General features: G+C 39.5%; 1 protein-coding gene across 1 annotated transcript in view; it reads right to left on the bottom strand.

Moving 5' to 3' along the window:
* eci2 (enoyl-CoA delta isomerase 2) overlaps positions 1-13,584 on the bottom strand; it is a 105,779-nt gene that overhangs the window by 37,859 nt on the left and 54,336 nt on the right. The window contains exons 2-3 of the mRNA XM_080202102.1: positions 11,954-12,107; positions 6,124-6,222 (exon numbers count right to left, since the gene is read on the bottom strand). Coding sequence (XP_080058228.1) covers positions 6,124-6,222; positions 11,954-12,107 — 253 coding nt within the window. The remainder of the gene's footprint in view (positions 1-6,123; positions 6,223-11,953; positions 12,108-13,584) is intronic.

Genomic DNA, 13,584 nt, shown 5'->3' with positions numbered 1-13,584 from the left:
TTTCAAGAAGGTCCTTCCTATTACAATCAGGCAACAGAAGAATATTGAACATTTCCTCCATCTAGGAAACAACATCTCCAGGGAGGGTGATATAGAGATCAATGTCCACACAAAAATCAGCAAAGCAGCATCAGTCTTTCAGCAACTCCATACTATGTCATCAACAGTGTCATGAAGCTGCAACTCTGCATGTCCACAATAGCATCAATCACAAATTATGATGGTGAGACATTCACAAGAATAGCAATGGTAAATTGGACATCTTTAACTAGCACTGCTGACATAAGATCCACAAAGAAAAGGCATCACCAATAAAAAAAAGTACTATTGAGGACTGCTCAGAGGCACCTGCAGGACATCATGATGCAGTGATAACAGACTGACAGAATACATATTTTGCCTACCAGATATATACCCCGCCAGAGTAGCAGAAGAACGAACACCACTAGATGGAAGGAGACTCCTGACTTCCTACTCTGGCCTCACCCCTCTCCACCCTCCTCCAGGCTCTACCACCACTTCCCAACCAAGCCTAATTGCCAAATTCCCTCCTTTCCCATCCAGACCTGACTCCCAATCTCCATTTAGCACTCATCTGGCTTGAGTCAGAAGTCAAGTGAGCCAGGATAGTCTGGATTTCCAGGTAAGTAATTTTGAGAGGTGCAGCAATCTGATTCATTTGCTACTCCATTGAAATTTACAGCCCAACATTTTGTTGTGTAATCAAAAGGTAACAATTAAGTACAACACAGCAGGTTAGTGATTTGGGTAAAGCTACTAGGGTGTGGCAGGAAGGGACAGAGTGTACAAACTTAAAAATGCACCAGCTGATAAGGCCAGAGATTGCAAAAATGTTGAAAAGATAAAAGTTAATGGTTCTGAATGTGTGCAGCATTTGTAACAAAATGGATGAATTTTTAACAAAAACAGAAATAAATATGTATGACCATCATGGAAACATGTTTGCAGGATGATCAAAGCTGGGACCTAACTATTGAAGACTGTTTGACATTTTGAAAACGAAGGAAAAGGTGGTGGGATAGCTCTGTTAATTAATGATGTAATTTGTACAGTAGTGAGAGATGACCATAGCTAGAAACAGCAAGATGTAGAATCTTGTTTGATAGAAACAAGAAATAGGAAAAGTAAGAGATCACTTGTGGGAGGGGTGTATAGGCTCCTTAACAGTAGATACATTGTAGGTATACAGGAAGAAATAAATGGGGTGCGTAAAAAAGGCGCTGCAATTAATCATGGGCGATTTTAATCTATATGTGGATTGCAAGAATCAGATTGGCAAAGGAATCTGTAAATGTGTCCATAGACTGTATGTGGGACAATTATCTGACGCAGTACTTTCTAGATCTAATCAGGGAGCAGGCTATTCTAGATTTAGTAATGAGCAATGACACAGGATTAATAAATAATCGCATGGTAAGAGCCTTTAGGTGACAGGGATCATAATATGATAGAATATCTGTTTGAAGGGGTGAAATGCAGATCCAAGACTAGTGTTTTAAACCTGAATAAAAGTAAATATAAAGGATATACATGCAAAGCTAACTAAAGTGACTGGGAAAGTAGCTTGAAAAGGAGAAAAGTGGGGATGCAGTGGCAGACTTAAGGAGATATTCAATATCTCTCAGCAAAGATTTATTCCAGTAAGGAGGAAAGACTCTTTGGGAAAGAAGCAGGTGGCTAAATAATGAAGTATAGTATTAAATTGAAAGCAACACGACAAATCTGCAAACATTAGCTGTAGGTCAGAAGATTGGTCAGATTTTAAGGACCGACAAAGAATGACAAAAAAGGGAGAAAGTTGAGTATTAGAGAAAGCTAACTAGTAATGACTAACTAGCAGGTGGTCAGGAAGGCGAACGGGATGCTGGCCTTCATAACGAGGGGGATTGAATATAAAAGTAGGGAGGTCTTGCTGCGGCTGTATAGGGCATTGGTGAGGCCGCAGTTGGAGTACTGTGTGCAGTTTTGGTCGCCGCACTTACGCAAGGATATTTTGGCCTTGGAGGGAGTGCAGAGGAGATTTACTAGGCTGATACCGGAGTTGAGGGGGTTGAGCTATGAGGAGAGGCTGAATAAACTAGGCTTGTACTCGTTAGAGTTTAGAAGAATGGGGGAGATCTCATTGAGACGTATAAGATGATGAATGGGATGGATAGGGTAGAGGTGGAGAGGCTTTTCCCGCTCAGAAAGGACAGTAGGACTAGGGGGCACAGCCTCAAGATAAAGGGGGGGCGGTTTAGAACGGAGTTGAGGAGGAACTTCTTCACTCAAAGGGTGGTGAATCTCTGGAACTCTCTGCCCGTTGAGGTGGTGGAGGCTGCCTTGCTAAATATTTTTAAGACGCGGGTTGATGGGTTTTTGATAAGCGAGGGGATTAAGGGTTATGGGGAGAGGGCGGGAATGTGGAACTGAGCCACGACAGATCAGCCATGATCTTATTGAATGGCGGGGCAGGCTCGAAGGGCCGGATGGCCTACTCCTGCTCCTATTTCTTATGTTCTTAATATAAAAGCATGCAGTAAAAGTTCGCACAAGTACATAAATAGGAAAAGACCAGCTAAAGCTAAAGTTGTAGTGAGTGAATCTGGGGAATTCATAATTGAAATAGAGAACAGGGATGCACAGGTATTTTGTGTCTGTCTTCACCGTAGAAGACTTAGAAAACTTCCCAAAGATACTTGAAAATCAAAAAGATGAATGGGAGGAAGAAACTTAAAACAATCACTAAGGAAAAGATGCTAAGAAAACAATTAGACCTAATGGCATTATAAGTCCCCAGGACCAAATGGCCTGCATCCAAAGAAATGCCTGCAGAGATAATAGATGCATTGGTTATAGTTTTCTAATATTCTTGAGATTCCTGAAGAGTCCAAGTGGATTGGAAAAAGCTAATGTAGAACTTTTACTCAAGAAAGGTGAGAAACAGAAAGCAGGAAACTATGGATCGGTCAGCTTCAATTCTGTCATAGGGAAATTGCTAGACTCCATTATTAAGGAGATTATGGTAATATAATTAAAAAATCAGAATGTAATCAGGCAGCGTCAACATGGCTTTATGAAAGGGAAGCATGTTTAACTAACTTATTGAAGGTTTTTGAAGAAATAACAAGCAAGGTGGATAAAGGGGAACCTGTTGATGTGCTATAAGGCATTTGATAAGGTGCCACATCAAAAGATACAACTGTGATGATACTGCGCTATTAATATATTATATGTTTGAGAAGGACTGCTTTAAGATGCAAGCAGAATTTTCTAGCCATTCACATCAGTGGGATTCTCTGGTCTGAGTTCAGTTGCTGGAGAGGGCCTACATGCATCTCTCTCTCCAACATCTTTACTTTTGGAAACTCCAAAGCTGTTAACCCATGTCAAAGCAAATATGTCTGGATTTGCTAACTAATTTTAAAGAGGGGTTTAAGTCTTTAAGAGAAATATTATTTGATTGGAACTGAACTGTGATAAGTTAGAAGTAAAGTGCTGTTCCTTTCACGTTTTAAGATTTATCAATGGTTCATTTTCTGTCTCATTTTGTTAGCATTATGCTTACAGTGAGTTATAAATAAAGGTTGTTTTAGTAAAAAGATCCCTAATTTATCAATGGAATTATTCCTGGAGTGAAGCATCCTTTTCTCATATTTATGCCAAAATAGAAAAATTCCTGCGGTCTAGTCTGAATTCACAAAATATCTTGGGGTTCTGATCTGGCACCCTAACACTACACAAGAGAACATGGTGTAGTGGGTAACATATTATAATAGATAAAGAATTAGTTAGTTAACAGGAAACAGATTGTAGGAAAAATGTATATATTCATTTGGTAAGCTATGTCTAGTGGAGTGGCATTGGGAGTAGTGTTAGATTGTAAATAGCTGGGGCTCTATGTCAATGAGCTGGATGACAGGACTGAATATAAAGTGGCTAAATTTGCCAATGTTACCAAGATAGGTAGAGAGTAAGTAGGAGTCTGTAAAATTATATAGACATGTTAAGTGAAATGATATAGACACGTTAAGTGAGTGGGCAAAAATTTGGCAGATGGGATACAATGTGGGAAAATGTGAACTTCACTTCAGCTGAAGAATGGAAAAGCAATATACGAATTAAATAGAGAGAGTTTGCAGAACTTGGTGCGACAGAAGAATCTGAGCACTCTTGTACATGGGACACAAAAAGCTAGTATGCAGGTACAGCAAATGATTAAGAAGGCAAATGGATGTTGGCATTTATTGCAAGACAGATTTTTGATAGACAAGGGAATCAAGAGCTCTGGAGGGCAGACAGGAAAGTGGACTTGAGACCACAACCAGATCAACCATGAACTTATTGAATGGCAAGCAGGATTGGGGGCCTAATGGCCTACTCCTGCTCCTAAGTATCATGTTCCTAGTGTTGTACACTGCAGGTGCAGGGGTTCAAGGCCAACATTTCTGGGTAGTGGCATGATCACCAGAGAAACTGATAACTTTGGTCTCTCCACCTCTAACCCTCAGTAATCTCTGTGGTCCTCCAATTTTGGCCTCTTGTGGATTATTGGTTATAATCATTCTTGTTATTGATGATGTTCTAGGACTTGAGTTCTGCAATTCCCTCCTTAAACCTCTGTACCTCTACTTCCTAAGACTTCCTTAAAACCGATCTTTCTAACTATGGTTCAGTGTTAATTGTAATTTGATAAGACACTTCAATGGAGTCTTACGACGTTTTATTATTTTAGAAGTGTTATAAACATGCATGTTGTGTGCTGCAAGACAGCAAATCCTATTCATTCATTCAAAAAGGGAAAACATTACTCTGCTTATTAGCAAACAGAGATTACAAAATGGTAGTTCAGCTATTCTCATAGCCAGTTCACCATATCATGGAATGTATCTTGTTACAAAGACTTTCCACAATGAGTGGTGGAGATCTGGATCATGCTGTTCAAAAGAGCTGTGGGTAATTGTTCAACTGAATTGTTCAAGATAGACAGGTTCTGGTCAGGTAAGGGCATCACGATGTGGAAGAAAGGCTGGTAAATAGAGATGATGTAAAAATCAGCCATTCTTCTAACTGATTAGCAGAACAGACTTATTTTTACAAATGTTTAAAGCGCTGTAAAATAGTGAATTTGAAACAATATTTTGAGAAAAATAATTTTGTCCAATTTATCACAAGAGCAATTTCATGATTTTTATTATAACTCAAAATAAAACCATGTGCAGCAAATGCAATTCAACGATTACTCATCTTTGTGCAAGCAGGAGACACAACAACTACCCTTTTATCTCCATCCTTCCTGTCATTCAGGCTTCAAACACTAACTCCAGGTGAAGCAGCAATTTATATGTTGTACCATCAATTCAGTATATTGTATTCACTATTTATGATGTTGTCTCCTCTATATTGGGTCAACAAAATGCAAAGAGTGACTGCTTTGAAGAACACTTCCTTTTAATCTGAAAAAAACCATGAATTTTTGGCTACCTGAAGTTTTATTTCTCTGCCCTAATCTCAGTCTCTTGCACCGTTCCAGTGAAGCTTGATGTAAACTCGAGGAACAGCACCTCATCTTTAGATGAGATACTTTACAGCTTTCTGGATTCAACATTTAATTCAACAATTTTGGATCTTTTTAAAAACCAACAGATGTTGGCAATATTTCTACTGTCCCTATTTGAATTTCCTCTTGGTCCTTCTTTTGTTCCTTTATTTGTTCCATTACCATCTCCTTTTGTGTTGCAACATTATCTTTTATTGATTTTTAATCTCTCTTGGCTTCCACCCTATTACATGCCTTCCCTTTCCCTACTCTGCACTTGTTTAAAACCTGCTACAGTTCTTAAAAATTTTCAACTTCAATGAAAGGTCAAGGACTTGAAACTCTATCCATAAAGGCAAGTTTGGAAACAAAACAATTAACAGACATAACACAATTTTTATAACCATTTTTACAACCATCACATTAGTTTTATCTGCCATGTAATGTTTCCATTTATTTAGAAAGGAGTTATATAAATGGATAAACATTATAAATCACTGAAAAGACATTCCGATTTGGAACAGAATTTATTTTGTTTCTTTTAAATTTCCGACTTGTACGTTTAAAAAAAAAACTGCAGTTACCTTGGGTATTTTACCAAGTGAATTCCAAGCCTCCCATTTCGCTTTATTGACAAAATCCAACATACTCGGCTTTGGTGAATTGCAAGGACCTTGCGTAGCCTATTAAATTAAAGCAAGCAGAAGACTTTTTAGATATTTCAACTTATTATTTTCTTAAAAATTGAGAAATACTGCCTAATTTAAAGATTCTTCATTTGATAATCAGGGGACACAGAATTAAGATAATTGGCAAGAGAACCAAAGAAATGAGATGAGGAGCTAAGATCTGAAACGTACTACCTGAAAAGGTTAGTGGAAGCTGATTCAATATTGTCTTTTAAAAGGAACCAGATACATACTTGGAAAAAGTTACTGAGCTAGGAGAAAGAAACAAAAATATGGGTCTAATTTAACACCGGTCTTTTAAAGAATTGACAGAAGCAACGTGAGGCAATGATCACCTTCTGTGCTATGTGATTCTATGATTTTTTAAATAGAAACTATCCACTAAAGTAAAAGTTTATTTATTAGTCACAAATAGGCTTACATTCACACTGTAATTTACTGTAGGTTACTGTGAAAATCCCCTAGTCACTACATTCCGGCACCCGTTCAGGTAGGCTGAGGGAGAATTTAGCATGGCCAATGCCCCTAACTTGCACATCTTTGGATGTGGGAAGAAACTGCAGCACCCAGAGGAAACCCATGCAGTCAGGAGAAAATGTGTAAACTCCACACAGACAGCGACGCAAGCCGGGAATCAAACCTGGATCCCTGGCAGCAGTGCCAACCTCTGTGCCTTCTTGCCGTTCCACTACACTACTATCATAAGCCCACAGCATTTTTGACGAGGGGAGTGATGCGCAGAAATATAAAATATCACGAGAATTCTTGTCAAGCTACTTTCATGGAATGACATGATATCACACTCTGATCTTTCCTGTCCGCATGTTAGATAAAATGAGAATTATGTCTGTAGAAAGTCAGTTCATTCTGACCATGAGGTTCCCAAGAAAAAAGTAACCCATCTCACTGCCCTCCTGCAAGGTTTTAGAGGTGGTAACTGGGGTGATATTCTCTAGCCTCCCCTCAGCGATTTTTTTTCAGTAGGGGGAGTTGGCGTGTTGTGCACTGGCTGCTGTGAATGGGAATTCCCATTGAAGCCACTCACATTGCTGGCAAACCTGCAGCAGGGGTGCGCTGCTGGAAGACCAGAGAATCTTCTTGCCATGAATGGCCGGGGAATTCCGGCTCTAGTGTGATTTGTAAATGAAAACACCCTTACAACAAAGATGCTTTCAGACATCCACCTTTTATAAACAATTAACTGCTTTGATTATGTTATAATATTGGACATGCACAGCCAATTTGTGCACAAGATGGCCTCACAAACAGCACTGAAATAAAGACAAGTTTTTATTAATGTAGGATGGCATTTTGGTGCTAATACGGGGACAGAAAAGGGCATGTATGAAATATCCATTGCTTACCGGAGTACTGATTTCTCAGCCTCGGTCGGATTCAGCTTTTTTCCCGGAGCCTGAATGGTTACCAGCCTGCAACTGGTGGGCAGCTTGTTAATTCAGCTGAAAGACCAAGTAAGGCCATTGCTCACAGGTTGACTAAAATTTTTAAGACAAACTGCGAATGTCCTGTGGCAGACTGAGGGTTATTGCTCCAGGATTGCTTTGAGGTTCCCCACCCCACAGCAGCAGATAAACCACTAGATTACAGCTGTGGTTAAATGCAGCCCTTTGGAGGGGATTCAGCTCCCCTGACAGCAGCTGTGGGCATTTGTTTTTATTTTGGTAACTAGTGCTGAGAGGGTGCTTCAAGGTGGAGGTGCTGTCTCTCTCTCTCTACTTGTAACAGCATGCTGCAGGGCCTCCTAATGGCCCTTTAGCTTCAAAGGCTCTCCACCTATAATTGGACAGTCGTCTGGCTAATAACTGGTCAGTTGTGTAAAAAGTTGCTGTCAAGCAACTATTCCCAATAGGGTGCAAGGTTGAGACCTGGATGATTCCAATGTTGTGGTTCTAAGCATAAACAGAAAATTCTGCCAGTGCATCAGTTAAGGGATAAATACTAGGCAGCAATCTCCTTTCAAAGAACAGTAGTTGGATGGGAATACAGCCATTTCCACGTTTCCCTACTAATCATTTATCATGGCTGGAATTCTCCCGCCTCACCTGCAACTGGGATTCTCTGGTCCTGCTGAAATGAATGGAGATTTATCTGAGCGCCAGATTCTCCATTCTCACCAGCAGCAGGGCATGCAAAACCAGAGAATTCTGGCTCTCATTGAGTTGGAAATATATCGTTCCTTCATCGTTGCAAATCATAGTTCTGGGAATCCCTCTCTAATAACACTCTGGGAGTACCTTCACTATGAACTATGATGATTCAATGTAGTAGTTCTCAAGGGCAATTAGGGAAGGGAAATAAAGGCTGGGTTTGCTGATAATGCCCATTTTCCAAGATTGAACTTGGTTTTAGTAAAATGGAATGCACTGCAAAATGGAGTTGTTGTGGTAAACTGCCCAGATGCATTTAAAGGTGACCTAAAGAAGTACCATGAGGGAGAATGGAATAGAAGGATGTGCTGTCTGTTAAGAAGTAGGGCAAGAGGAGACTCCTCTGAAGGATAAGCACTGGCATAGGTCAGACAAGCTGAATGGTCTGTTTCTGTGCTGGAATGTACTTCAGATGTCAATACTGTAGATTGGACAGAATGCAGAGGCACCAGAACTAGAAAATATTAGATATTGCAGTGTACTCAGACCTAGCAAAGGAGGCTTTTGCATAATGAGGTCTAATCTGTAATGCCAATTTCAGGCTGCTGAATTATAAGTCCCAGTTGCCAACTGTCTGTGTAGAGGGGTAATATATATTTAAAACATCCTTTGACTTAATTTCTCTAAAATTCACCACAAGTGACACTAATACTGCAATGGTAAAGACAAATATACAGACCAAACATAAAAAGAAATGGAAAGGCCATGCTGGTAAGGTAGGTTAAGATCAAGGGATCGTATCATAACATAATGGTAACTTGAGAAGAAATCTTGTTTGGTATGGAATCACAGCTATTAAGAACATAAGAACATAAGAAATAGGAGCAGGAGTAGGCCATCTGGCCCTTCGAGCCTGCCCCGCCATTCAATAAGATCATGGCTGATCTGTCGTGGCTCAGTTCCACATTCCCGCCCTCTCCCCATAACCCTTAATCCCCTCTATTCATCACCTAGAAATCGGTCTGTATTGTTTCATTCCTCAATATTGATATATTTTTACTTTAATGAACATGATAATCAATATTCTAAATTACAAAATACTTGAATACAAAATTAAAATCTGTGGAGAAAAAGCAACTGAAACTTGATCATAGGTTTGATTGTTGAAATGGCCTCTCTCCATGTTGAGAAATATAATGATTCAACAGTAAAACAATTACAGGAAACACTTTTAACACTTGTGTATCATTCTAATGGACTACAGCTCTTAAATAATATTCTTTAAACAAATGTGTACAGTACTACATTAATATTGCACATCAAAGGTTTGCAACTACAGTATGACCAAACCTTCCTTTAAAATTGTTCACTGAGTAAGAGGAAGGATGCTAAGGCCTTATGGTGCAAAGGTTACTAGAATGCTACCAGGAAGGAGGGACATTGGTTATGTAGAGAAATTTGAGAAGATGTGATTTTTTTTAAAGCAGAGAAGGTTAGGGGGAGATTTAGTAGAGATGTTTAAAGTTACACTGGGCTTTTATATGGCAAGTAAGGAGAAATCATTTCCACTGGTAGCAGGGTCAGTAACCAGAAAAAACAGATTTAAAGTAATTCACCAAAGAAGCAGAGGTGAGGTGAGAATGTGATGATCTGGGATAAGAAGTTGTGATGATGCATTGCTTGAAGTAGCATCTTTCAAAAAGGAATTGAATATGTACTTAAAAGGAAATGTTTTCAGGGGAATGGGGTCAATTGGATGGCTCGAGAGCTGGCATAGGTACAGTGGGTCACATGCTGTCCTTCTATGCTGTATGAATCTTTTGTATGAACTGCTTCTTTTACAAGTGTGAATAAAATAACTTTTATTGTTCTCATTAGAAATCTCTCCAATTGTTCTGTTTACTGAAAAATATTGATTTTGAAAAAATGAACAAAATTTGAAAATTAATGTTGTTTCTATTTAAGTTGGTGTACCATTGTTTGTCCCTGATTTGCTGTAATTGAATATAATTGCCAAGTTGTTTAACTTCAGAAACACTTGCAGAGGTGCTGTGAGTCAGTTTCTCCTTGTGTGTTCTTTTGACCTCCCAACAGTCAAACCCAAGAGAAACCCTTGAGAAACATTATTAAAGGGGAAAATTAATCCACAAAAAATGATTATTGTGCAATAGGTACAAACATAAAAAAAACAAACTTAAAACGTATTTCTACGTCTTATAAGAATACATTTATTATAATAAAAAGTTCTGTTATTCGACAAATATTTCCAAGTCTTACTTTTTGTAACTTTTAATGGGGGCACTCATTCCATAGAACCATAGAAAATTACAGCTCAGAAGCAGGCCTTTTGGCCCTTTTTGTCTGTGCCGAATGATTTTTTTGCCTCGTCCCACTGACCTACACTTGGACCATATCCCTCCACACACCACTCATCCATGAACCTGTCCAAGATTTTCTTAAATGTTGGAAATGACCCCACATTTATCACTTTATCCGGCAGCTCATTCCACACTCCCACCACTCTCTGCGTGAAGAAGCACCCCCCCCAATATTCCCTTTAAACTTTTCTCCTTTCGCCCTTAACCCAAGCCCTCTGGTTTTTTTTTCTCCCCTAGCCTCAGTGGAAAAAGCCTGCTTGCATTCACTCTATCTATACCCATCAAAATCTTATACACCTCCATCAAATCTCCCCTATTCTTCTACAATCCATGGAATAAAGTCCTAACCTATTCAGTCTCTCTCCATAACTCAGCTTCTCAAGTCCCGGCAACATCCTTGTGAACCTTCGCTGCACTCTTTCAACCTTATTTACATCCTTCCAACCTCTTTTTGGGACCCCTCGGCTCTGGTTCCTCTCAGTCATTTGAACTAACATTCTCCAAATGAAAAACTCAGGGAGTCTGAGTTGCTGTGGCAGCATGTGTTTCTATATGCATGTTGTAGTCTGCAGCTAAAGGTATTGCTGGTAGAGGCTCCATTTAACATTCTTTCCACCACATGGCTAACCAAGAATCTCTCTCCTACCCTTGCTGCCTGCCATTGGCATTTGTTGGAAGGAAAGGTCCATTGACTGTGGGTAGGATTTTCTGGTTTTGGGATGAGCGCAGCTGGAAAATCCTGTCCATAATGTTTTCTTAGTGAAAATGACAATTGAACTTACCAGGTTTTGACATTCACAGGGATAACCAGGGCTCACTAATTTCCTAGAATTGAGAACTGCTGGCATTGTGATAGGCAACGGGTGCAGCAGCATTTCAGGGGTTTTGCAATTGAAGTGAAAATACCAGAATGGATAATCCATTCCGACTGTAATTATTACCATTCAAAAGGGAAAACCCCCACCAAAAAAACCTGTTGCATATTTTACTGATTCAGACCCTTACCTATCCTGCTCAGAAATCTGCAGAGCATTCCTCCTGATCTCAATTTTGTTTCAATTTCATTTCCTTCTTGTAGGTTTTAACATATGTGAATGCACCAGTTACATCATCTCTTTAGGATACAAAAGTAAATTCAGGCGATGCGTAGAAAAAAATGTTCATCTAACAATAAGTTTTCTTAAACAATGGGTTGTTTCCCCTGATTGTTGCATTCATGTTCCATTTTAAATTGATTACCTGTTTAAACAATGCATAAATCCTCAATTTTAGTTCATTTCCAGGGTCGTTCTTTAAAGTCTTCAATTTATCCTTTGCTTTCTCAAATTCAGCTTCTGTTGCAAGCATGGCAACTCCAGTTAAATGCAGTTTAACAGCTGGTAAATTCTGAATTCTGTAAAATTAAACACATTAAACTGAAATTTTGCAATGGATAGTTGAGCAGCATCATTTTAAGATCTTCAGTGAAGTAAGCTTTTGAGCATGAGTGATGATAAGTGATACCAATTGTTTAAATCAATTGTTCATTTCACAATGGTCAATGCCAATAAAACCTCAAATTCAAGTGTGATTCAATGGAACACTCCAAATATTTTATGAGCTATCACCAGAAACTATTACCATGACTATGAAAATAGTGAAATGAGAAAATATGAAAATTGCCTTCGTGAAAATCTAACTAGTTTGCTGGTATCTTGTGGGGCTGGGAACTTGTTAACTCTACCTGGTCTGGTCTACATGAAATCAGTCCAAACTGTGTTTCCTCTAACATGATCTAGCAAGCCACAGACAGGGGATTGTGAATAGGTCAACCTTTTCAGTAGAACCCATTTCTAGAGACTACAAACAGAAATATATTTAAAAACTCAGAATTATTTTAAGAATAATTACAGCAGCAGTTACAGCATGGCATTTCTCAATATTGGGAGATATTTTACAAAAACTTGTCAGTATCAAAATTTGTATTAGTGCACAGGACATCTTGGGACATGGTTTGTGTTGTCACTCTGCGGGGTGGGGCCTGATCAGGGCACCATCTTTAATCTGCACTGCAAATATACTTACTCCTTCTGTACAAGCACTTAAGGTAGCAGCTCCACCACAAGGAGACTATTGGAGCACTCTCTCCACCCACCCACCCCCCCCACACTCACGGCAGTATTGGGGCATTCTCTCCCCTCACAGGTATCAGCCCTCCCAGCCAACACACATGAAGGTTCCCCAGAAAGTCCAGTCTGGCACTGCCTGCTGGCACAGCCCTGTGCCAAAGGGCAATGCGTAGACATTACCATCGGCTCCAGGGCTATAATTACCTTGGCGTCCCCACTTGCATCCCCTCAACTGATTCCTGTTCTTATATAATTGTTGTAAACATTGCCAAATAATATTTAGTGAGGAGGAGTTCATGTGGCTGGGAAGCCCTTTAATAATATATAAATGTATTAAAATTTGTTGAAATAAGGCTCCCGCCCATTATGTCACCAGCAAGGGGCAGAGAAAAGTGGGAAATGAGATTTCACTGGCAAGAATCTCATTTCCTTACTCTCCCAGGATTTTGCACTCATGTCACTTTTGGTGCTTGCAGTGAATGCGTGTGCTCAATCACCCCCCCCCGACCCCATTGAGATTCTCTCCTTACTACCTTTACTCACAGCAAAGTGCAATTTCCATTGTTAGACCTGCATCGACGAAAGCCAGAATTAACACTTGGGTTCTGCCATAAATAATCAGCCAAGCACTCACACTTCCTCTAACTATTCAGGCTAAACACAGAGTCTCACAACACCAGGTTGAAGTCCAACAGGTTTATTTGACAGCACAAGCTACTAGCTTTTGGAGTGCTGTTCCTTCATCAGGTAAGTGGGAGTTCT

Source organism: Carcharhinus amblyrhynchos, chromosome 2 (assembly GCF_965287045.1).
Source record: "Carcharhinus amblyrhynchos chromosome 2, sCarAmb.v2.hapA, whole genome shotgun sequence".
Classification (NCBI taxonomy): domain Eukaryota; kingdom Metazoa; phylum Chordata; class Chondrichthyes; order Carcharhiniformes; family Carcharhinidae; genus Carcharhinus; species Carcharhinus amblyrhynchos.
This window is presented reverse-complemented; position numbering and strand designations above follow the sequence as displayed.